The following is a 22,805-nucleotide window of genomic DNA, read 5'->3' as shown; positions in this document are numbered from 1 at the left end:
AACACTGAAAGGAATTTTAATTGATTTATCACAAAGCATTAAAAGCAAGCAATATAATGTTAATAAAAATTCTTAAATAAAATATTTAAAACAAAAACAGCAGTGCAGAAAACAGCATTAAAATGTTTGCATATAACAGACATTTTAACACTTCCACATTCTTTTTGGAATCCAGGCTTTTAAGTCTGGGGAACATGTTAAATTACAGGCAAATAGAAGAATGAAGATGAACTGATTCTAGAGTTATAATCTGGAAAACTATTTCTCTAGAGTCCTACCACCAGATAAGCAATTATATGAATTTTAGAATCAAAACAATATTCTTTGCTCTTCAAAGTATCCAAGAATTATTTTAGAAAAATGTGTGCGTACTGATGTGTTTACATAATGTCATCACATTTTCTGCCCCTTCCGCCTAGATACATTGATTTACTGACCTCAGTTATATATTACTATTGACTTTGTCAGCATATTTGCCAGACTCAGAACAAGTCAGATGTATTTTAAACATGCAAACATATTAAAAATATAACCATATGAATCGTCTAATAAAACTGGGGGTCCATTCTGTTAATGCCATCAATCCCCAACAACGAGCACACTGAAGGTAAGCAAGCAGCACAATGAGCATTTTCACACTCCCGAAAGTCATGAAATGACAACAGTACAATTACTACGTTTAACTGTAATCAGATCTAGTGACAGGTACATTTTGCTTAATAGGATTTTTGAAAGGATTAAAACCTTAAGCTATAGAATTCTGTTCTACATAAAAGGATATGGAAATCTTACACTTTCTTTACCATAAAGATGGAAAAGCCCTCTCACAAATTAAAAATTCAAAATACTTTCTATATCTGTTTCAACTGAGTTCCTCCAGCCGATACCTATAAAGTGAGAACTTTCTGTACAGATTTCAGGAATTAAATTTAAAGACCAGGCATTGAAATTATTTGCACATTTTAAATTTTGCTATTTGCTTCTGATTAAGCATGAGATAATCCTGGTGCAAAAGTATGCTTTATAAAATGGTTATGTATCTGTGGAAACTAGCTTTGCCAATGCTTTTAGTAGGAGGCACGCCATTTTCCAGCTATAGCTACAAAGTTTCATAATTAAGGATTCCAGCACTTATCAGTATATTATCCAAAAAGTTTTCTTTTTCTTTTTTGAATCCCCAGATAATTTTTAACAAATTTATCCCTCACTTTTCAATTCATAAGGAACAAAACTGATACAGGTTTATGTGTGTATATGTGTCTTAACAGATTTATTTTGATATTTGTCAAATAGTTCACATTATATGACATGGGGCTGTCTGAACTCATCCACACAGTAACTGTTTGATAATAGACATTGACTTCAACTATTAAAATTGTATACAAGGAAATTAGGGGTGTTGCAGTATTTGGTTGCAAATAACTTGCCATCTGGTGTTGGGTCAGAAAACGCTATGTCGTCAATCTTGAGGAAACAGCCAAACATGAAGCAATTCCTAAAGACGGAAAGACAATTTAACAATGGAACAAACTTAAAATTCTGGTTAATCATTATAATTTATTTTAAAGCAATCCAATTATAAAATTTCAATCCCCTTAAATACCCTTGATTACAGTTAAAATTATTAAACGATAAAGTGATTTAATGCCTTAGATTTTAGAGATGGAAGTTTAATGATACCATTTCACAGATGAGCAAACTGAGGTCCAGATAAAATTCTGCTGAGAGGCAAAAGGAACCATAAAAACCAACTAGCTGATGCCGGGGGATCCATGATGATGAGCAATGAATAGACAATAATATTGCTGACTAAAAGCAACAGTTCATTAAAACCAAAAAGCTACCATCAATAATTTTAACAACTATTCTCCTCAACTACACTCACACGCTCAGAGCTTTAAGGAGGCAAAAGGTAACCTGTATTTGACCACAACTCTCCTGACCCAGCTCAGCTAGGATTAACAGTTATAAAATCAAATGGTTAATAGAATTCAACAAAATTGAGGGATATTCCAAAAATAACCCGCCAGTACTCTTCAAATTCTTCAATGCCATAGAAGACAAAGACTAAGAAACTGGTCCAAGTGAAGGAAGATGAAGACGAAAGAGCTAGGACAACTATGTGCAATGTGATCCTGGCAGGGAAAAAGTGCTATGAAGGACATTTGAGACAAATGCCAAAACAGAAATATGAACTATACATTCATGAAAGCATTACATTCCCATTCAATACCCTGTGTTTGATGACTGAAGTATGCTTACGAAAGAGACTACCTTTTATCTTTGGTCTTAAGAAATACACACTGAAGTAAGAGGAGCTGAAGAGACATAATGTACATAACTCACTTCTAAATAATTCAGGAAGAAAGTAAATGTTGAAACTTGATGAATCTGGGCAAAGGTAAATAAGGGTTTCTTTTTACTATTCTTGCTACTCCTACAGGCTTGAAATTAGTTAAAAAAAATATAAAACCAAAGATTGGATTCAATTAGAAGATACAAGCATATGGTATACTAAGCAATTTCATACAAAGTTTATTGCTAAATTTACTAGAATCCAAGGCAAAATATTGGTTTGATTCAACAGGTCTTTCTATCTTTATAAGTGGTATCAGCTGTGGAAAGAACATTAAATCTGTGGGTTTGAGCCCTAACTCTGTCCTTCTATTGGCCTATCAGTGTAGACGTGTATTAATAATCCCAGGTGAGTCTCAGTTGCTTCTTAGGTAAAACAACTAGGAACAATATTCAACTCTTGCGAGGATTTAAAGATGTATTGCCTGTATAGATGAGAGAGTTGAGCCCAAAGCTCCTCTTATACAGGATAGCTGCCAATTATGCTGCCTGTAGCTTTAACTCATGAACATGAAAAGAAAGAGATGTTCTCAAATGAATGTGCTTTTATTTTTTCATTGAAGGCAACGTAATTTTTATTCATTATTGCTTATGGATAACCTATTGCTTGGGTACCCAAAGTATGATCTATAGACCAGAAACGTTCATCAGACCCTGAGAGCCCCATAGGAATGCAGATTCTCAGGCCCCACTCGAATCTCTGAATCACACCTGCATTTTTTTTTTTTTTTTAAGATTTTATTTATTTATTTGACAGAGAGAGGTCACAGTAGACAGAGAGGCAGGCAAAGAGAGAGGGAAGCAGGCTCCCTGCTGAGCAGAGAGCCCGATGCGGGACTCGATCCCAGGACCCTGAGATCGTGACTTGAGCCGAAGGCAGCGGCTTAACCCACTGAGCCACCCAGGTGCCCCTCACACCTGCATTTTAACAAGATCCCCAGGTGACTCATACGCACATTCCCATTTGAGAAGCACTGTACTACGGGCTGGTGAAGATGGTTTGATATTGGTATTCCCTATGCCAAAGGCATGCATCTCTTAATACACAGAAAGTAGAGGTATTTCATAATTAACTGTCAAAAATCTTACAGACACTAACTTTTCTCACTGCTCCCCTTTATAAGGCATGTGTAGGGGACTAGGATGATGGCCCAACACTGGATCCCGCAGCGGTTTTGGTTTTAAAAAGTAAACAGGACTCAAAATGCTAGACAAGTGCTACTTGAAGCCTGGTTTCTGGTCTGATCAAAGTGTGGTCATTGGATTGTAACCTTGATTTCGGGTCGAGGGGAAGTTTTGCGAAACTCATCCAGCCAACCTAGATCAGGTAGGTACATTATGAAGCAAGAAGTTAAGTTCATCTGTCATGGAAGAAACTTCAAATAATTAAATGTTATTGAAAATGTGCACCTGGGAGTTTAAAATAGCAAATCACTGTTTTTTATTGAGATATAATTCATATATCATAAAACTCACCCTTTAAAAGTGTACAATTCAGTGTTTTTTTTGGATATTCACACAACAGTGAAATTACCACCAATATCCATTCCAGAACATTTTCATCACCCCAAAAAGCAACCCTGTACCTATTTATAATCACTCTCTGCTCACCTTGTCCTTAGTCCCTGGAAACTCCTAGTCTGAAACTCCTAGTCTATTTTCTATCTATGGATTTGCCTGTTCTAGATATTTTTTGTAAATAGAATCATATAATATGGGTTTTTTTTGTGATTGGCTTTCCCAATTAGCATACCGTTTCCAAGGTTCATCCATGTTGTAGTACAGGTTAACACTTCATTCCTTTTTGTGGCCAAATAATATTCCATTGTATTATTGCATGGAAATTCCACATTATATATATATCAGTTAATCATGAATTTGGCTATTTACACTTTTTGGCTCTTACAAAAAATGCTGTTATGAAGCTTTATGTATTAGTTTTTATATGGACACATGCGTTCATTTCTTTTGAGTATATACCTTAGGAGTAGAATTGCTGGGTCATATGGTTAAGAGGTTAGTTTTTTGAGAAACTACCTGACTATCCCACAGTAGCTGTACCATCCTACATTCCTACCAGCAACATGCAAGGATTTCAATTTCCTATATATCTTGACCCATATTTGTTATTTTCCCTCTTAAAAAAAAAAACCTTATAATCACGCTAGTGAGTGTGAAGTGGTATCTCATTGTGGTTTGGGTTTGCAAATCCCTGATAGAAGCCATATGTATTTTTTCTTTGGAGAACTGTATACTGAAATCTTTTGCCCATCTTGAAGTTGGGCTCCCTGTCTTTTTATTGTTGTGTAGTAAGTATTCTTTCATATATACTGGATATACGAGACCCTTTTTTAATGAATGATTTGCAAATATTTTCTCCCATTTTATGGGCTGCCTTGCTAATTCACTTTTACATTTAGTTGCACCCGTGAATTACAGTAAGTCTTCATTAATTATACCTGGTCACCCACTAGTCAATGAACAAGTACAATATATATAGTTATTTTTTAAACTTTAATTTTGTTTGTATAAAGTATATTTATTGCAATGTTATTTACCTTATTACTTTTATTTACCTCTGTTGAATCTAATAAAAATTTGGGCTTATATTTCTTATTTTCTATTTCATTTTCTAGCAATTCATCTCATTTTATTGTTTTTATTAAAGGGTTGGTATATAATTAAACTAGTTTTTCACCACAGGTAGTTTGAGTAGCTCTGGGTTATCATGTTTCAACTTAGAATGTTGTGCCCTAAACCGCGTTTCCCCCCCCAGTGCCAACACTTGCCTTAGCCTGACTTTGGTAATATTTAAACAAAAGTGTTTTAATAACATCATTCCCTTTGACTCATGAGCTGGGAAAGTTTATGGGAAAGCTAATCTGGGTCTAGATCCATTTTATTTTATTTCTTACCTGAGAGTATCTACCAATCGTCGTGCAATGCGCTTTCTTCGTTTCAGTCTGAAGACCCAGATTCTACTTATTCCACAGACTGCAGGCTCTGGTACATCTGAACATTGCCAAGCCCGGTGACATTCTTTAGAGCTTGGGGATCCTGGACCAGTTGGTTCAGAAAGGACACGGAAGGCCTGCAATGATATACAGACACATCTAGAGCTAACAAAAACAGCTGTGTTCATATTTCTTTTTAAAAGCCATTCCTTAAAACTTAAATATTTAAAATTAATCCTGTTATATACCTTCACCAAAAATGTTAAAATTCTGATACTTTTTGAATTCTTATCCATTTAGTCACACAATGCTTAAAAACAAAAACTAGTGCTGTTGAGATATTCCTACATTCTAGAGTATTATATACCATTATGAAACTTCCTTCTGATTAAAAAATTAGAAAAATCAGACTCTTACTTTTAATCCAGTACGTAAACTTCTCCCATTCTCTCCAGCCTCAACCATATTTATGATATCCCAAAAAACTGACTATACTAAAGAAGATTTTTGCAAATTAACAATGAAATTTGGTTGGTATTTAAGGATTTTTTTTAAACTTTCTATTTTGAAATAATGTATCCTTCACCGGGTTTCCTCCAGTGGTTATATCTTTCCTAACTGTAATACAATACCAAGGGGCACCTGGGTGGCTCAGTGTCTTAAAGCCTCTGCCTTCAACTCAGGTCATGATCCTAGGGTCCTGGGACTGAGCCCCACATCAGGCTCTCTACTCAGTAGGGAGCCTGCTTCTCCTTCTCTCTCTGCCGGCCTCTCTGCCTACTTGTGATCTCTGTCAAATAAATAAATAAAAATCTTTAAAAAAAAAAATACAATACGAAAACCAAGGAATTAACATAGGTATAATGTATGCATATAGTTCCATGTCAGGGAACAATTCATCATACCTGTATATTCATTTAAGCAGCACCACAGCCAACCCGTACAGAGCTACTGTATCATTTCAAAGATCTTTCTCTTGCTGCCTCTGTACAGTGTCACCCACCTTTTTCCCTTCAGCAGCTCTAAAGCCTGGCTACTTCAATCTGTTATCTCTATAATTCTGTTATTTTGAGGATGTCATTTAAGTGGAATCATACATCAGGTGACCTTCTGAGATCATGTTTTTTTTTTCACTAGCACAATGCCCTTGACATCTATCCAAGTTGTTGCATATATCAATAGTTTGTTCTTTTTTATTGCTAAGTCATATTCCACTGTATGGATGTACCAGTTGTGTAATCATTCCCTACTGAAGAATACTTTCATTGTTTTCAGGCTTGGACTACTACAAATAAAGCTGCTATCAACATTCAGTTATGGAGGGTATCTGGGTGGCTCAGTGGGTTAAGCCTCTGCCTTTAGCTCAGGTCATGATCTCAGGGTCCTGGGATGGAGCTACGCATCAGGCTCTCTGCTCAGCAGGGAGCCTGCTTCCCCCCAACCCCACCGCTTCTGCCTGCCTCTCTGTCTACTTGTGATCTCTGTCAAATAAATAAAATTGTTAAAAAAAAAAAAATCAGGTATGGGCTTTTGTGTAGAGTAAGTTTTCATTTCTCTGGGATAAATGCCTAGGGATAGGATTGTTGGGTCATATGCAAAATGTATGATTAATTTTCTAACGAATTGCCAAGGTGCCTGGTGGTGCAGTTCATTGAGTGTTAAACTCATGGCTTTGGCTTGGGTTGTGATCTCAGGGTTGTGAGATCGAGTCCTGCCCTGGCACTGGGTCTGGCATGGAGTCTGCTTGGGACTCCCTCTTTTTTTCCCTCTGCCCTTCCCTACTGGGTGCACATACAGGGACTCTCTCCCTCTCTCTGAAATAAATAAATCTTAAAAAAAAAAACAAAAAACTGGCAAATGTTTTTCAGTCTTAACATTTTATGTTCCTTCAACAATGTCTAAAAGATCTAGTTTCCCTGCATCTTTGCCAGCATTTGGTATTGTCACTATTTTTAAATGTAGCTATTCTGATAGGTGGGTACTTAATTTTTAACTAACATCAAGAAAACTTTGCTTTTGAAATAAGAAATAAAAAGTAGAAGAGAATATATTTGGCTGTATTTGCCTATCATCACTACATAAATAGTCTACTTCCTTAAAATGAAAGAAAAAGCCAAATTGATCACTAATACAAACCAGTAACTTTTCTCTCCATTTTCTGATAAACCCACAAGACACCCTATATTATGTGTGTGTATATGTGGATATGTCTGTATATACCTCACATATATACACACAAATATTGTGTATATATCTCGTATAGATACACACACGTTTCCACATACACACACATATTTATGGGTATCATATATACACAATGAAAAGGCAGATTAAAAAGAGAAAACAAGGAAGAACAATAAAGATAGTAGAAATGAAGGGTGCCTCGGTGACTCTGTCTGTTAAGCATCTGACTTTGGCTCAGGTCATGATCCTAAGGTTCTGGGATTGGGCCCTGCAGCCAACTCCCAGCTCAGCCAGGAATTTTGTTCTTCCTTTCTCTCTGCCCACCTCCCGATTGTGCGCATGCTCTCTCTCAAATAAGTACATGTGATCTTTAAAAAAAATAAAAAAAAAAAAAGGTTGTAGAAATGAGAGGAGAAAGGGAAGACCTATACAAAGGTAAAGGATACATTTACGTAAATTTCATTTTAAGACACTGAAACAGTATTTTTAAAAGGAGACATAAGGGTAGAATACTATAAAGTCTGGTAAAAAAAAAAAACCATATTTGAACTATAGTTCTCTTTAGCTAAAGATTATACTGTAAGCTCCTTCAAGACAAAAACTATCTCTCTCTAGTCTAGAACAAATGTTGGCAAACTTTTCTTGTGAAAGGCCAAGTTGTAAGTATTTTAGGCGCTTTGAGCCACGTGGTCTCTGTTACAAAAGCAACCTTAGATAATAGGAAATTAAAAAGCATAGCTATGTTCCAATAAATTTTTTTTTTTAAAGATTTTATTTATTTATTTGACAGATCACAAGTAGGCAGAGAAGCAGGCAGAGAGAGAGGAGGGAGCAGGCTCCCTGCTGAGCAGAGAGCCCGATGTGGGGCTCAATCCCAGGACCCTGGGATCCTAACCTGAGCTCAAGGCAGAGGCTTTAACCCTCTGAGCCACCCAGGTGCCCCTAAAATTTTATTTATAAAACAGGTGGTGGGCTTCACTTGGTCCATGGGATGAAAGTTTGCAAACTCTTCTTCCAGAACATTGCTAATTAGCACTTAAAATAGATGCTAATTAAGGGACAATAATTTTTTTGCCAGATATATTAACCTGCATTAAGCCACATGTTCAATATCTGGGCTCTATAGATTTGCTTATTTAAAATCCCTGTATTTTACAGCCCAGGTATGGAGAGGACTACATGAACCTAAGACTGACTTACTCTGCTTACATATGAAAAAATGCCAAATCTAATAGAAATAAATGACTTCAATTATCCACATGGTCAAGGATAGTTTAGTAGGGAAAAAAGTCATTAATGGTAGCATGCTTAAAATTCTTATTGAGATTTCACCCAACTGCTTTATTTTGCTCACATGTTATGACAATAATTTAAAAGACATATACCATACCTGTTTGATGGGCTCTGCAATTAAACACCCAACTACTCTCTTTTCATCAGATATGAAGAGAAACGTCTTGGTTTTGTTTGGACATCTGGGAACAACTTGGTGGAAACCCAATTCATTATCGACCAGTTCTTGGACATCTTCTACCTAACGATGTCAGACATGAGAAGTGATTAATTTATGATTACTCTCATTTTAGCCTCCTTTACCTCTTTTTCCTAAATTTACACACTCCCCAAATTACTTCACTATTGCATGTATCTGTCACTCTGGAAACAGGGTCTGAAAAACTGATTTTATATATTACTCTCAGCGGAAAGAAATTCAGACTCCTGGGGGAGCAACGAGTGGGAAGTGCCAGAAGAGATTGTTTCAGCTTTTTTCATTGTTTACTGGGGGCGCAACATCCCGCCCAAGAAACAACAATACCAATACAGAAAAAGACTACGGGGGCAATTTCTCAATATTAAAAAGCTTAATTTATCTTTCATAAGTGAAAATAAAGGTAAAAGATAAAACAGACAACTGTTTTCTTTAATCTTTTACTGACATTTTGTCTTATAATTTTTAATTTAGTTTTATATAAACCAGAATGAAAGTGCACCTTTTATTATGTTAATTTTTAATATTTATTTATTTATATTTTAAAAGATGCATGTGCACCGAAGTGGATTAGCCCTTAGGAATGGTATTTTATACTTAGGTTGATTTCTTGGTGAGAGGAGAAATAGGGAGTAGGAGGAGAATAAGGATTAAAAAACTAATGTTCCATACCTTTCTAATAGCATAACTTGGATCACGTGGCAGGACCAACACAATTTTCCCATCCCAAAACTGTGCTACTACACGTTCTTTTTTCCAGCCCTGACAAAAAGAAAAAAAGTCACAGTTTAATTGAAGAAGGGGGAAAAAAACCATCAAACAGTCTGGAGAGAACAAAAAGATGAACAATGAATGCTATGAAAAAAGACATGATCCATGTAAAGGAATGTGAAAAGGGAAATAAAAGATGCCTAAAATAAAATGCCAGTCCTCAGGAGGCTGACACCCTAGTGGGAGACATGTACATAATTTACTACAAAATAAGACGAAGTCAATTAAAGAGCCCTTCATAGCAATATAGAGAAAAAATGATGACTTAATAGCAGTAGGAAGGTGGGGGAGGGCTAGAATAAGCAGTTTTAATAAACCACACTAAAAATAGAAGAAAAAAGGAAATGCATTTGAGTAGCAGGAACCATCACAAAGCCAACAAGTGGATGTACTGGACTAGAAAGGTGCTTAATAAAAAGATGGAACCTCTCCTATGAGAAAAGAAAAGAGTCTGAAGAAGTCACAGAAAAGCTGTTTTTCTAATCCTATCTACAAAGAAGAAAGTAAAGTGAGGAGGTCCAGGGAAGTGAGGGTTTCAAGTCTTTCAGTTTTGTATCCTCATGGTTCAGCTCTGCTCAAAAGGCTAGACTTAGGAATAGGGTGTTCACTCAACCTAGAACAATACTTCCCTTATATTAGGATAGAAAGTTTGAACTGGCACTTTTATTAAAATTCAGCTTTTGAGTATCGTCAGCCTCAAATATTAAGACAATGAAACTACAGATGATATTATTTATGGATCATATATGCCTTTTCAACATCTAAGCAAAAGAAAAAATATATATGTATACGCACACACACACACATATACGTATTTATTTATTTATTTTTAAAAGAAATATAACTTCTAAGGCAGTTTTACTTTTAGACCAAACTGAAAGACTATTTCTGACTTACAGTGTATTTGATGCCCTCCAGAAATCTGTAGTGATGCTGAACATGCTGCAGTTCATCTTCAGGGCTGGAAGGAGTATAGATCATGCCACAAGACTTACACATGGTGGCTCCAAAGTGTTTCTGACCTGCGTCCTATATGTGGGAAAAGAAAAGAGAAAGCCCATCTTAAACATATCACAAATAGCTCTATGTTTAGTTTATGTAACCACTCACTCAAATTTCTCCCTATTTTTCTTTTATGCCGGCATGAGTGAAATACTAAATGAAAGTCTGGTTATTATATGCTCTTCCCCCATCTCCTAAAAATAATGGAATGAGAAGAAACTTAAAAATGCAATAAATTGATGAAAGAAATGAAACTATTTCTTTGATAATATAAAAAAATCAAGATTCCTTGCCTGGACCCATAGTTCTAGAAGGAATCAAATTAAATCATAAAGACAATAGTTAAGATGAACAATAGAGCCTCTTTATTAAGCTCTTAAATGAAAGATTTGAAAAGGCCTTGTTTCAAAGGGGTAGGGCAAAAATCTCAGGACTTGTATATTCGTTATATAGTACTTTTTCCTTAAGTGACTCAAAATATTAAAATTCTTTCCCCTAAGAGTTAATAAAAAAAACCCCAAATGTAATACATAATAAAAGATCAGAAAAAGCACAGTTAAATTCATGACTATAGGATAGTCAGGAATATTCAATTTTATGGCTTATTAATTTCCATTTTATCTCATAAGGCAATACTTAATGCTACTGAAAACACCAAGTTCTGAATGAATACTGGGGCTGGAAAACTTTTGCTGCAAGGGGAAAGACAGAAAATATTTTAGGCTCCTTTTGTCTCATATTCTTCTCTTTTTCTTTTTGCCAACCCTTTAAAAACGTCAAAGCTGTTCTTAGTTTACAGGCCATAGTTCAGATTTGGTTCATAGCCATCATTTGCCAAGCCCAGGTCTAATACAGTGTGGCTATGCTCATTACATCTTTTGTGGATCACTAATAATTTTCCTTATCTGGAGACAACTTATTCATCAGTATTCTACTAAATTACTAGCATTGCCTAACATTATGAGTCTGAAAATCTACTCTACTAACTTTAAAGGCTATCACTACAACAAAGCTGGCATTTACAAAACTCAAAATGTCTCTAAACCATGTTAACTACGCTAAGCCAACATGTCTGACTTCATGTTCTGTATGTGAGAGCCACAAAACAGAAGCTTTGTTTTAAATTTACTCACAATGATGAGCTGCTCTTTTGTTCCTTTATTTGTATCTCTGGTATTAGTACTTTTCTGCATACTGATCTGTTTCAAGGAGTTAGCAGATATGATGGATTCCACAGAAGACTGTTCTTCAACTAAAGATCTTTGAAATGAAAATTATTATTTAATATTTAATAGCATTTAATTATTTAATAAATTAAAAATGTCTAAGGACTTACAATGAAAACACATATGTATATAATACTTGCAGAGAACCTTGCAATTTTTATTGCTCTTTATTGACAGTAACTTAATGAATATGGCTCAGAACAAAGAGAAACCTGAAACCCACGCAGAGAGGATCAGTAGTTTCATCCAGGCAAAGTAGTAAAGAATGGCAGTAAGACACAAATCCTTATCTTCTAACTCAAAATCCAAGGGACTCTCATCGAAAGTATCACATGTACATACATAGCTGTAAGTTGACTTCCTTCTTAAAAAGTGAAAAAAAAAAATTTTTTTTTTCTTTACCAAATTTTAGGACATGTAGGCATAATACTACCAATGTAGGCATAAAGAAATTCCTAACACCATACAAAATAAGCAGATTTATTATTGAACCTCACAGTTCCACAGGAAGTCAGTCACCAGCATTTCATGATCTAACAACTCTTTACTTCAGCAGCTGAATGAGGCTAATATATTCACTTGTCCTCATACCAAATGCACTACTCCACTGTTCTCAAATACTTAGGAAAAAAATATTTTGGCTGGATAGATGGTGTTGAGGCAACCTGTTCTCATTAGGAAAGAATGTTGGGATTGGCTTATAGAGGTTGTAAACTAGGCCAAATCCAGCTAGCAGGTATGTTTTGTTTGGCTTACACAATGTTTAAAACTTTGGATTAGCTACCAATATTTCAAAATCTACAGACTTCACTTAAAAATGTGTATTTTCAATATTGCAAGAGACACTATAATATCACCAGACCACTATTTCTTCAAAGAATGTAACTAATAGCGTGCATGCTCTTTTAGATGAGGTATGCACTCTTCACCAGTCTCTGTAGGCCGAGTTTGTAACTCTTGTCTTATAAGGAAAGGACCTTGGTTTCCAAGAATGAAAGGAATAAAAATCTGTGGAGGGTAGAGGTAAAATTAGCAAGTAAAAAACCAAGGGCCCAAAGCAAGAGATTCAGAGAAAACTAACAAGTTAAATAAACAAACACTAGAAAAAATCCTGTCCAGTGCTTTAAGGCTAAGCCAACCAACCCTGTTATCATTTGACTAGAATAATATTTTTCAGACTGATTTGGCAATATTTTGGTAAGAAATGTATTTTACATTTTGACCAATACACATATATAAAACTAAAAACAAAGAATTTCCACTAAACGACTTACTGAAAATAAGTGTGAGAGATGCATTATTCCTTTTAAAAAATGCTAGATATGATGCTTTTAAACTGACCTGACATACCTCTAATGGTACACACCTGCAAAATAAAACACATTCTCTAGGTTGATTTAACCCCTCCTGTTTATGCAAACTTTGCTAAGGAACTCAGCTCTTCCCACCCCTGCATGTATGACCACAATCTATTTTTTTTTCTTGTAATTTTATTTATTTATGAAAGAGAAAGAGAGAGAGCACAAGCAAGGGGTAAGGCGCAGAGGGAGAAGCAGACACCCCACTGAGCAAGGAGTCCAATGCAGGGCTCAATCCCAGGACCCTGAGATCATGACCTGAGCCGAAGGCAAATGCCCAAGTGACTGAGCCAGCCAGGCACCCCCTTTATTCTATCCTAGTAATTTTAACACTTTATTATATGTACTCATTTAAATACCGGTCTTCCTCCAACCATAATTTCAATGATAGGACTATGTGTTATTTATCTTCACAGCTCCAAAACTCAGTACAGTTCAGTACCGCTTAGTACTCTAAATGTTGGCCAAATGAGTGAATGAACAAAAAAAAATGTGAGACAAGGTGCCTGGAGAATCTGTAACCTACCTAAATTAAAAATCATAGGTTAAACTGTAAGGGATTGATGAGATTTGACCTTTTGGATCCTACATAAAGAGAAATTTTGAGCAATTCAAGCAATAGTATCCTAGTATCTCCTTAGGCTAGATTAGTGTATATAGTTTTGTCAGTCAATTGTGGCAGGTTTCAATTCGCAATAAATACTCATGAAAGAAGACATAGATGAAAAAATGGAAACGTACAAAAACCCGCAAAATGGCCTTTGAAGAGAGAAAGTTGTCTACCCAACCCAGTCTCTGAGGTGACAGAAGTTAAGGAGGTGTCCTGAAAGTAAAACCTAGTTACAAGCTCCTTGCTCAATACCTTGCTATTTATAATCAAGTACGGAGAGAAGGAGCAAAACTACTTAGGAAGATGTTAAGACTATAAGAAAATTCTTTTCCAGAGCTTTTCCACCTATCCTGCTCACACCTGCCAATGCTCCCTCAACCCAGTCTTAGCTTTGACTAGGATAGTGGTAGCTTCAGCTGGCATTTATAAGAGCACTGAACTGCTGCGAGTTACTCACTCCTCTGGCCAGTTTCCCAGTCTATAAAACAGGTAATAATGTAATAATGGTACCTACATCGTGAAGCTATAAATGCTTGTTAAACATGAACTATTATTAATATATTATCACCCAGGAAAGACAATATAGCTGAATGGGCTTTAATTCAGATATGGATTCAAATCATGGCTATTAAAAGTTGTTATACCTAAGAGTTGTGCAATTGTTTCCTCAGCTGAAAATGAAATTATTAAAAAATTATTAATACTACCTACCTTCTAGGTTACTGTAAGAATCAAGTGAGATAAAGAATATAAACTATTTACTATGGGTCAGGTACTGTATAAAAACGTTAGCAAAATGGAGTGCCTAGAAGGCTCAGTTGGTTAAGCATCTGTCTGCCTTTGGCTCAGGTCATGATCTCTGGGTCCTGGGATTGAGACCAACATTAGGCTCCCTCCTCAGTGGGGAGTCTGCTTCTCCCTCTTCCTCTGTGCCTCTCCCTTACTCATGCTCTCTCTCGCTCAAATAAACAAAATCTTTATTTAAAAAAAAGCTAACAATTATTATTGCTCAAACCCATAAAGATTTTTCCCTTCTCTCAACTCTTAGGTTCTTACGAAGTTTCTATGAGAGGACCTGACTTCATCTTATTTTCAATATTCCCTTAGTGGGGAGGAAAAAAAATATTCTCCAAATTAAAGAATGCAAGAAAGAAAGATACCCAGAGGACCCAAAATTAAAAACAACTTAAACATTAAAGAAGAGCAATCCCTACCTTTTTGTACTGACAGGAGACACACTGAAGATGGGATAAACAATGGACTCAGGAGAAACTGGGAGGGGGAAAAAATGACAATAATTTATAACATAAACTCAAAGCTTTAAATCATAAAATTTTAAACGTTAATATGACCAAAGTATTCAAATTGCTTGATTTCAAGACTTAACAAGTAATCAAAACCATATGGTATTGGCAAAAGGACAAATAGATCAATGGAACAAAATAGAGAGCACCAAACAGACCTACACACATACAGCCAACCGACTTTTGACAAAGAAGCAAAAGTAATTAAACTGAGAAAGGACAGTCAACAAATGGGTGCAGTCATATGCAAAAAAACCTGACAGCACTTTCCATAAAAATTAAGTCAAGATGGGGGGGCCTGAGTGGTTCAGTCCCTTGATCATCTGCCTTAGATTTGGGTCATGATCTCAGGGTCCTGGGATCGAGCCCCACATTGGGTTCCCTGCTCAGTGTGGGGCTTGCTTCTCCCTTTGCTGATCTCCCTGCTTTCTCTATCAAATAAATAAATAAAATCTTAAAAAAAAAAGTTTTAAAGATCGAAGTTAAAATAGTAGTTGACTAGAGAAAAATATGTTGCAGTGGGCTATGTAGAAAAAAGCAAACTTTAAACTTCACATTGAAAAATAGAGCTCATTCTCTAGAAACAAGGCCAAAACAGGTCTGATCTGCTGTGGCTAAGTTACTTAACCTAAGTCTCTTTCCTCTTCTATAAAATGGGCATACAAACCCATTTCCTAGGGTTATTGTGAGAAATGATAAACTAATTATGAAGTACAAATTAAACTTTTACCATTTGTATACTACCTTTATGAATCTTACCATATCCTTATGCCATCTGTATTATTTTTTATTCATTAAATATTTTTCTTTAAATGGACTTAGTGTACTAAAATAAATTTATTTTAAAAGAAAATATTATAACTACTGCAAAGAGAAAGCCATTATTGTTCTGTTACATGTTCTATTATATCAATAATAGCACAACCCATACTAAACACTTAGCACTGCCTAAACCATATTCATCACCTAGTAAATACTAGTTATTAACCGTGTATTTCAGAATTATCATTATGAACAATCCTTCTGTGTATATCATTAAGTCCTGTTACGTTCTATAGTTCCAGATTATGCTTTTAGTTTTATCTTTGTTTTCTTCCTATAAACTGCAGTTTTCTCATAGTCAACATATATACCCCTTGAATTTAATTTATTTCCAAAATTACAGATATAGCCAACAAGGTCAAGTTACCAAGAATCTGGTTGGTAAATAAAATGTTAATTAACCTGTCTGTATATTCATAGTTTAGTAAATACTGGTTATTTGAACAATGACACCGCAAGTTAATAATGGGATTTCAGAACTAAGAGAAATTTAAAAATGAAGACCAACCCCTTACTTTAGCCATCTCCTCCCTAGATCACACAGTTAAACAGTGGCAGACCTAGACAAAATCCTAAGGTTCCTGATGCCCATTTCAGTGTTCTTTCTATGGTTTCGTAAATTATGCTTATTTACAACAGGGTTTTGATCACATATATATAACATAAATTGGTTTTACTCCTTCCTATTATTTTGGGTAAAAGATAGGTAGGGTAGGTGTGATGAGAAGACCAAGTTCTAAGGAGCCTAAGTAACTTGGCCAAATCGCATAGACCAATTATGCATCAGTATTTTGTCTTAAATTCCAGCCCAAGTTCTCCTTGTCTTCAAAATGCATTGCAATGCTTACCATTGATAACAGTGTTACTGAGATAAACACAAAGATACAAAACAGAAGCTCACATACTAAATAAAAAACCTCACAATATATTACAGTATATAATTCCATATTGACACATGAATTATCAGTACAAGTAAATAAATTCATTTTGAGAAGTTTTCTCTTACTTACCTGCCTTGTTTTCACTGAGAGAATCCTCTGAAGGAAAACACTTATTTTCATTAGGTTTACATTCTCTTAAAGAAACTACTCCACCTAATGAATCCTGAAAATAATGAATAGGGAAAATTAAAGGAAAGTTATAATTCTTAAATTATTTTCTATCTCATGAATGAATCCCAATAGATTTATTCCTAAAGCAAAATATCAAGTTTATTATAAATTACACTTTTAAATTGATTTTAAATCCTCAATTTTCAGACTACTTTAAGGAAATTTCCTCTCTGTTTACTAAATGTACATAATCTTTTAAAAGACAGAGGGCACATATTTAATACTGTAATTGTCATCCTGTCAAAAACATATTACATTTCCTGGTAAAGATGGTAGATTGAAGATTATAAAACATCCCTTCTATGATAGTGAAGTTTAAAAAAAAAAAAATTGGCAAAAATTTCCCCAGCAGCCACCAAACTGGAAGGAACAACCTTCTGTCATGAACTTTAAAAAAAGAGGCAGCCAAGGGGAAAAAACAAAACAAAAAAAACCACTCTGGAGTAGCTGGAGAGACTTCCAAATCCTACCTGTTTGGGCAGTAGCAGGGAAGTGGAGAAAAGCAAAGTAGAAAACACTCTCAAGTATTTCACTAACACTACTAATTTGGTAAGACTCAGAATATGTAGCTTGAGGGGAAAGGAAATAACCCCTTTTGATCAAAGTAGAACTCTTATTCAAGACCATTACATCTCAGTAGAAATGGGACAACACATCAGTTCATCATTTCTCAGGGCACCATAATGAGTTGGGGAAAGGTGATGTACCCACAAATGAAAAGAGGATTCATCCTTGGCTAGATGAGATGAATACTATTAGCAGGTACTTAACAAATTATTAAGAATCTTGAGCAGAGCTCAGTTTCACAAATTTAAGATGCACAAAAACCCAGCTTCTCAAAGATTACTGAAAACTAGACAGAACCCAATACCCAGCCCCTCAAAAGGAAGTTCAGAAAAGAAAATAAGGCAAAAAAGACAGTTGCCAAGAATTCATCAAGTCTCTGTGTAAATGTTCTCTATTACTAAACAGATAGGGAGAATACTAACAATAAGATGGATGGGTGGAAATGTAGAAACTACCCCCACACCACCACTTGGTTTTGCTAAATTGAGAATTTTACCCTGAATTGTGCATGTTTAAAAACTTAGGAACATTTATGTAAAGTCCACAGATATAAAGTATACAATCTGAACAGTTTTGATTAACTTAAACACTTACATCACCAAAACCCAAAACTCCAGTCAAGATATAGGGGTGTTTTTTGACAGAAAAAATAGGAAGAATTAGTAAAATCATAATGTCATGGCTTAGCCAGCAAAATCAAGGTATTAAAAAAAAGTTGTACTTTGTCTTCTCTAAATGTTCTAGAATCTAGCACTTTAAATAATGAGCTGAACAAACAAAAGCAATATGCTCATAGACTGAAAAACTACTACCCTGGTTTTGTTATTTCGACTTTCTAAAAATACTACCAAGTAAAAATTGCTAAGCTTCTCTGGACTTCAGTAATAAGGGGATTTAATGAAATGCATACCTAATGCAAGAAAATGTTTAGGTTTCCTTAAGCCAAAAAAGAGAGCAAAAGTCCCATCATTCCACCCTGCCCCTATATTCTTTTGTGGTGATTAAACATACTATTTGGCTTCATAAAACAGTCCTTTGGACAATAAAGAAAATAAAATTTTTTTTCAACCATATTATGTAAACATATATATTACGTATACTGAAGTTTTAATTATTTTTAAAGTTACATATTTGGTTTTCTTTACCTTCATTAATTTTTCATTTTTACTTCTTGCATGAAGTAGCTCGACGTTCGGTTCTTTTTCTAGTAACAAGCACTTTGGCACTTGCCTTGTCTCAAAATTTTTTCTTTTACTGACAGTCTCTACATCAGAATCTTCAATCACTTCTGATATATTCTTTTGTGTGAGTCCCAATAATGGCTTGTTTTCCAGAGACAATTTTCTAAGACAGGGCTTTTTTCTACTAACAAAAAATGCCGCTCCACCCTGAAGTGTAACTTGTGGTTTGACTTTTTGGCTTAGAACCCGAGGAGCATTCAGATTATTTTGAGCTGAATAATAACTATTCTCTTTCTCTGTAATTGGCTTATAGGCCACTTGATTTTGCTTAGAATTTTTAGAATTCTTTGATAGAGGCTTGATGCATTTATATTTTGGTTGACACTTAGAAGTTAAACTCTTCTGTGGTTTTTTATTCAATCTCTTGGAGCAGACTGGTTTTCCCTGCATTTTTTCTGTCACAACGGGAAAAGATTTGTCTTCATTATTAGTTTTTAGACAAATGGATCTACTCTCTTTTATCAGCTTTCTTTCTAATGGGTTGAGGTACCACTTGTCTTTGTTATAAAAGGATACAGTAGACACAGCAGATTTAAATGGCGAACCTTGATTTGCAGGTGGAAATTTGGTTTTTTTAGTTGTTTCGAGTGGACTTGAAAGGAAATGGCCTTGTTGAGAGCAATGTGCCTTTTCTTCACTGTTATCACTTCTTTGGCAAATATAATTTTGGTCAGGTGATGGAAGTATATTCTCAGCAAAGTCCAGAATTAATTTCTTTGATGGAATGTCTGATAATAGGCTATGAAAAGAAAGTCCATCTTTAAGTATCATCATGCTTCAATTTTATGGCAATCTATTGCTAAGTAATAAACAACCATACTTGTCTGTCATACTAAAAATAATACATCTTCTCTACCAAACATCCATCCATACACATTATTTATTAAACAGGATTATCAAATTGTGTCTTTACCAAAACATTCAAATATTTTTCAAAAGTAAACTCCCAATAATGCTTACAATAACAAACACTGTTAATAAAAAAGCTTTTATATCGTGGCACGCCCTTGCTTTAAAACCTATTTGTAAGTTTTGGCCATATATTCAGAGCTCACCAGGCTTAACTGACTACAAGTTCCCTAAAATTATTAATTCTATGTAATAAACTGACCCTCTCAAGCCTGTTCTATGCAGAGTAATTTATCTCCTATTATGACATGTAGTAAGCAGTGAGTAAACAGACTTTCTAAGATTGTTCACAGAAAAGTACTGAATGAAAACCACTATGTTAATTATTATAAGAGAACAGAAAGGAGGAAGGTAATAAAAGATTTAACATACATTTCCAAGTCAGAGAAAACAGCTCTTCCTGATTCTCTCCAAAGGCAGTGAATAATTAATTTTGAAAGTTTACAGTATTTCCAGATTCAAATTGGAATTTATTTATTTGTTTTTTTAAAGATTTTTTAATTTATTTATTTGACAGAGAGAGATCACAAGTAGGCAGAGAGGCAGGCAGAGAGGAGAGGAGGAAGCAGGCTCCCTGCTGAGCAGAGAGGCCGATGGGGGACTCGATCCCAGGACCCTGAGATCATGACCTGAGCCGAAGGCAGCGGCTTAGCCCACTGAGCCACCCAGGCGCCCTCGAATTGGAATTTAAAATGTTGCTATAGCCACAAGTAGATAAGTGGAATAATGGAGATTTTAAGAAAAAGAAAGGAAATATAAGAAAGACAAAAAGGTGGATTTTACTTTTTTAGGAGTTTCTAACCACGGGATGAGACTCACTTGTCATAGTTTGAAGAATGCTGCTTCCTTTTTCTTGGAGTAAAAGCTGACATCTTCTTAATTGGACTCCTAAAAGCAACAGGAAAATTATAACAACCAAATTTATCCAATATGTATAAAAGTCACTGCTATCAAAATTATACTTTCAGAGTCTGAAAAAGTTTTTTTGATGGAGAGGTACTTTAAAAAGAAAATCAGTTTAATAAATATTTGAAAGGTTTAAAAAAAAAAAAAAGGAAAACACGGTCTCACAGTAGCAATTAAGAAGAAGAAATAAAAGAATTAGTACATGTTTCAAGCTGGAAAATGATCCCACCAAGGAAGAAGTTTTGTTTTGTTTTGTTTTGTTTTTTCAAATTCCATTTCAGGGCACAGTTTCCCCTTTAGTTAGCCGGATTAATTAACACCAAGTTTAAATACTCTACCGGGATATCTTCCTGTGATTTCCCTCACCAGACCCCACACTTCCTTAATACGACACTTAACAGCCCAAATGCTCAATGAAGGCAGAGACCGTTTCTAGCTTTTTCTTCAGAATTCATGCAAGAAAATGGGTTTAGCATAATCCTCTCCCATCTTCCTGAGGAGCCTACAGCAAGCCTTGTTTATAAAAGACTAGGAGCTCCTCCCGCTGCTGAAAATAAACACAATCCTGCACATTAATCCTCGAGCATGAGAGAGCCTGGTTATGTTGCTCAGTAGTTTCTCCTCCTTCCTTCGGATTAGTTACATTAAAAAAAAAAAAAAAAAAAAAAAAAAAGTAACACACAGGCAGAAAACCGGGGTCTCTGGAAGTCAGTGTCGAGCCCCTGCTTAAGAGAGGACTCTTCTGGAGAGGAATGAAGAAAGGTATGACAGAAAAGCGCGCCTGTCCTCAAACCCTGTCAGGGCAAAAAGACAAGGAAACCTTAAGTCAGAAAAATGGAAACCCGGTGACCTCAAAGTGCGGAGAACCCCCGAGTGGTTTCGGTCTCGAGCCGCCGCGGCGCCAAGCTCTCAGCTAAAGCCCTTTTTCCTTGACATTCACCCGCACGTTCCACAGAATCTCCCGTTCTCCTCAGTCTTACCGCCCCGCGCCTCGGCCCCCGCAGCTCACCTGAGGTTCGAAGCCGGGAATCTCTCTCCGGTGGAGCCCGTTTCTCCTCCACTATATTCAAATTACCGCGCGCCCGTGAAGGCTGAAGCCGCTGCGTTTTGATTCGCCGCTTTTCAGACCCTCCAAGGGCTGGCTCGGTGATTGGTCGCTCTTTAGCCGTTGCCCCGCCTATCCGGGAGGGGGTCTCCAAGATTCTCCCGCCCTTGGCAGGTGTACCGCTCTCTTCAGGCAAGGAATCCACACGTCCCATAATCCCTTGCGGGAGCGCCGGACTCCCTTCCCTAGAGCTGGTTTAGATGCATTCTGGGGATTGTAGTTTTCGGCGGAAAAAGTCATCCTCTTGAAGTTGAGTCACCTCCTGGGGTTACTGGTTTAGCATGTTTTTGAAAAGTAGCCTCCCCAAGATTCTCCAGGCAGTTACGTTCGAAGCTTTGTTCATTAACGATTTTAATTAGTAATATGTTAGATTTCTAGCTTATTTTAAAATTTTTCAACTTAAATTAAAAAAAAAAAATTAAGTCTTGGCTCTAAACATCTGTGACGTGCCGGGCATCTCACACCCTTTACGAGTTTCATTCCATTTACTTCTCGTCAAACCTGTGAGATATGTATTATCATTCCCATTTTACTGAAACTAAAACTGAGGGCCCGAAAACAATTACTATTTATAGGATATAGCTAGGTTCTTGCTTTGGGAAGCTCTGTGGTTCTTAAAGTACTCATGGGCTGTCAGCTACTGTTACTCTCTTTGTGTCACCAGAGTCTGGTACAATCTTAGGCACATTTTTAGTTCTAAATAAATTTGGGTAAAGAATGCACTTTTCTTCATAGAACGTAGTCTGTCGGAGTGAAAGAGAAACCATCAGGTCAAAACTAACTGCTGAGGAGCTTTACATAAGTAATATTATCCCCACGTGACAAAAGCAGTAAGATTTCTAAGATTCATTGGTTTGGAATTTGCCCTATAACACAGGTAATGGATGGCC

General features: G+C 35.9%; 1 protein-coding gene across 2 annotated transcripts; it reads right to left on the bottom strand.

The window, feature by feature from the left end:
- Positions 1-22,103, bottom strand: ESCO2 (establishment of sister chromatid cohesion N-acetyltransferase 2). Of its 2 annotated transcripts, none has more exons than XM_059176527.1 (11): positions 21,820-22,103; positions 20,724-20,792; positions 18,900-19,734; positions 17,086-17,179; positions 15,164-15,221; positions 11,889-12,015; positions 10,651-10,782; positions 9,655-9,744; positions 8,884-9,027; positions 5,271-5,446; positions 1-1,495 (listed from the first exon to the last, which is right to left on the bottom strand). In XM_059176527.1, exons 2-11 carry the CDS (start codon positions 20,774-20,776, stop codon positions 1,363-1,365), a joined length of 1,842 nt encoding a protein of 613 aa, XP_059032510.1. In that variant the 5' UTR covers positions 20,777-20,792; positions 21,820-22,103; the 3' UTR covers positions 1-1,362. The 2 variants fall into 2 exon arrangements, with proteins under 2 accessions (XP_059032510.1, XP_059032520.1); XM_059176537.1 differs by lacking the exon at positions 21,820-22,103 and adding an exon at positions 21,661-21,721.
- Between the last annotated feature and the right edge of the window lie 702 nt (positions 22,104-22,805).

Source organism: Mustela lutreola, chromosome 1 (assembly GCF_030435805.1).
Source record: "Mustela lutreola isolate mMusLut2 chromosome 1, mMusLut2.pri, whole genome shotgun sequence".
NCBI lineage: Eukaryota > Metazoa > Chordata > Mammalia > Carnivora > Mustelidae > Mustela > Mustela lutreola.
This window is presented reverse-complemented; position numbering and strand designations above follow the sequence as displayed.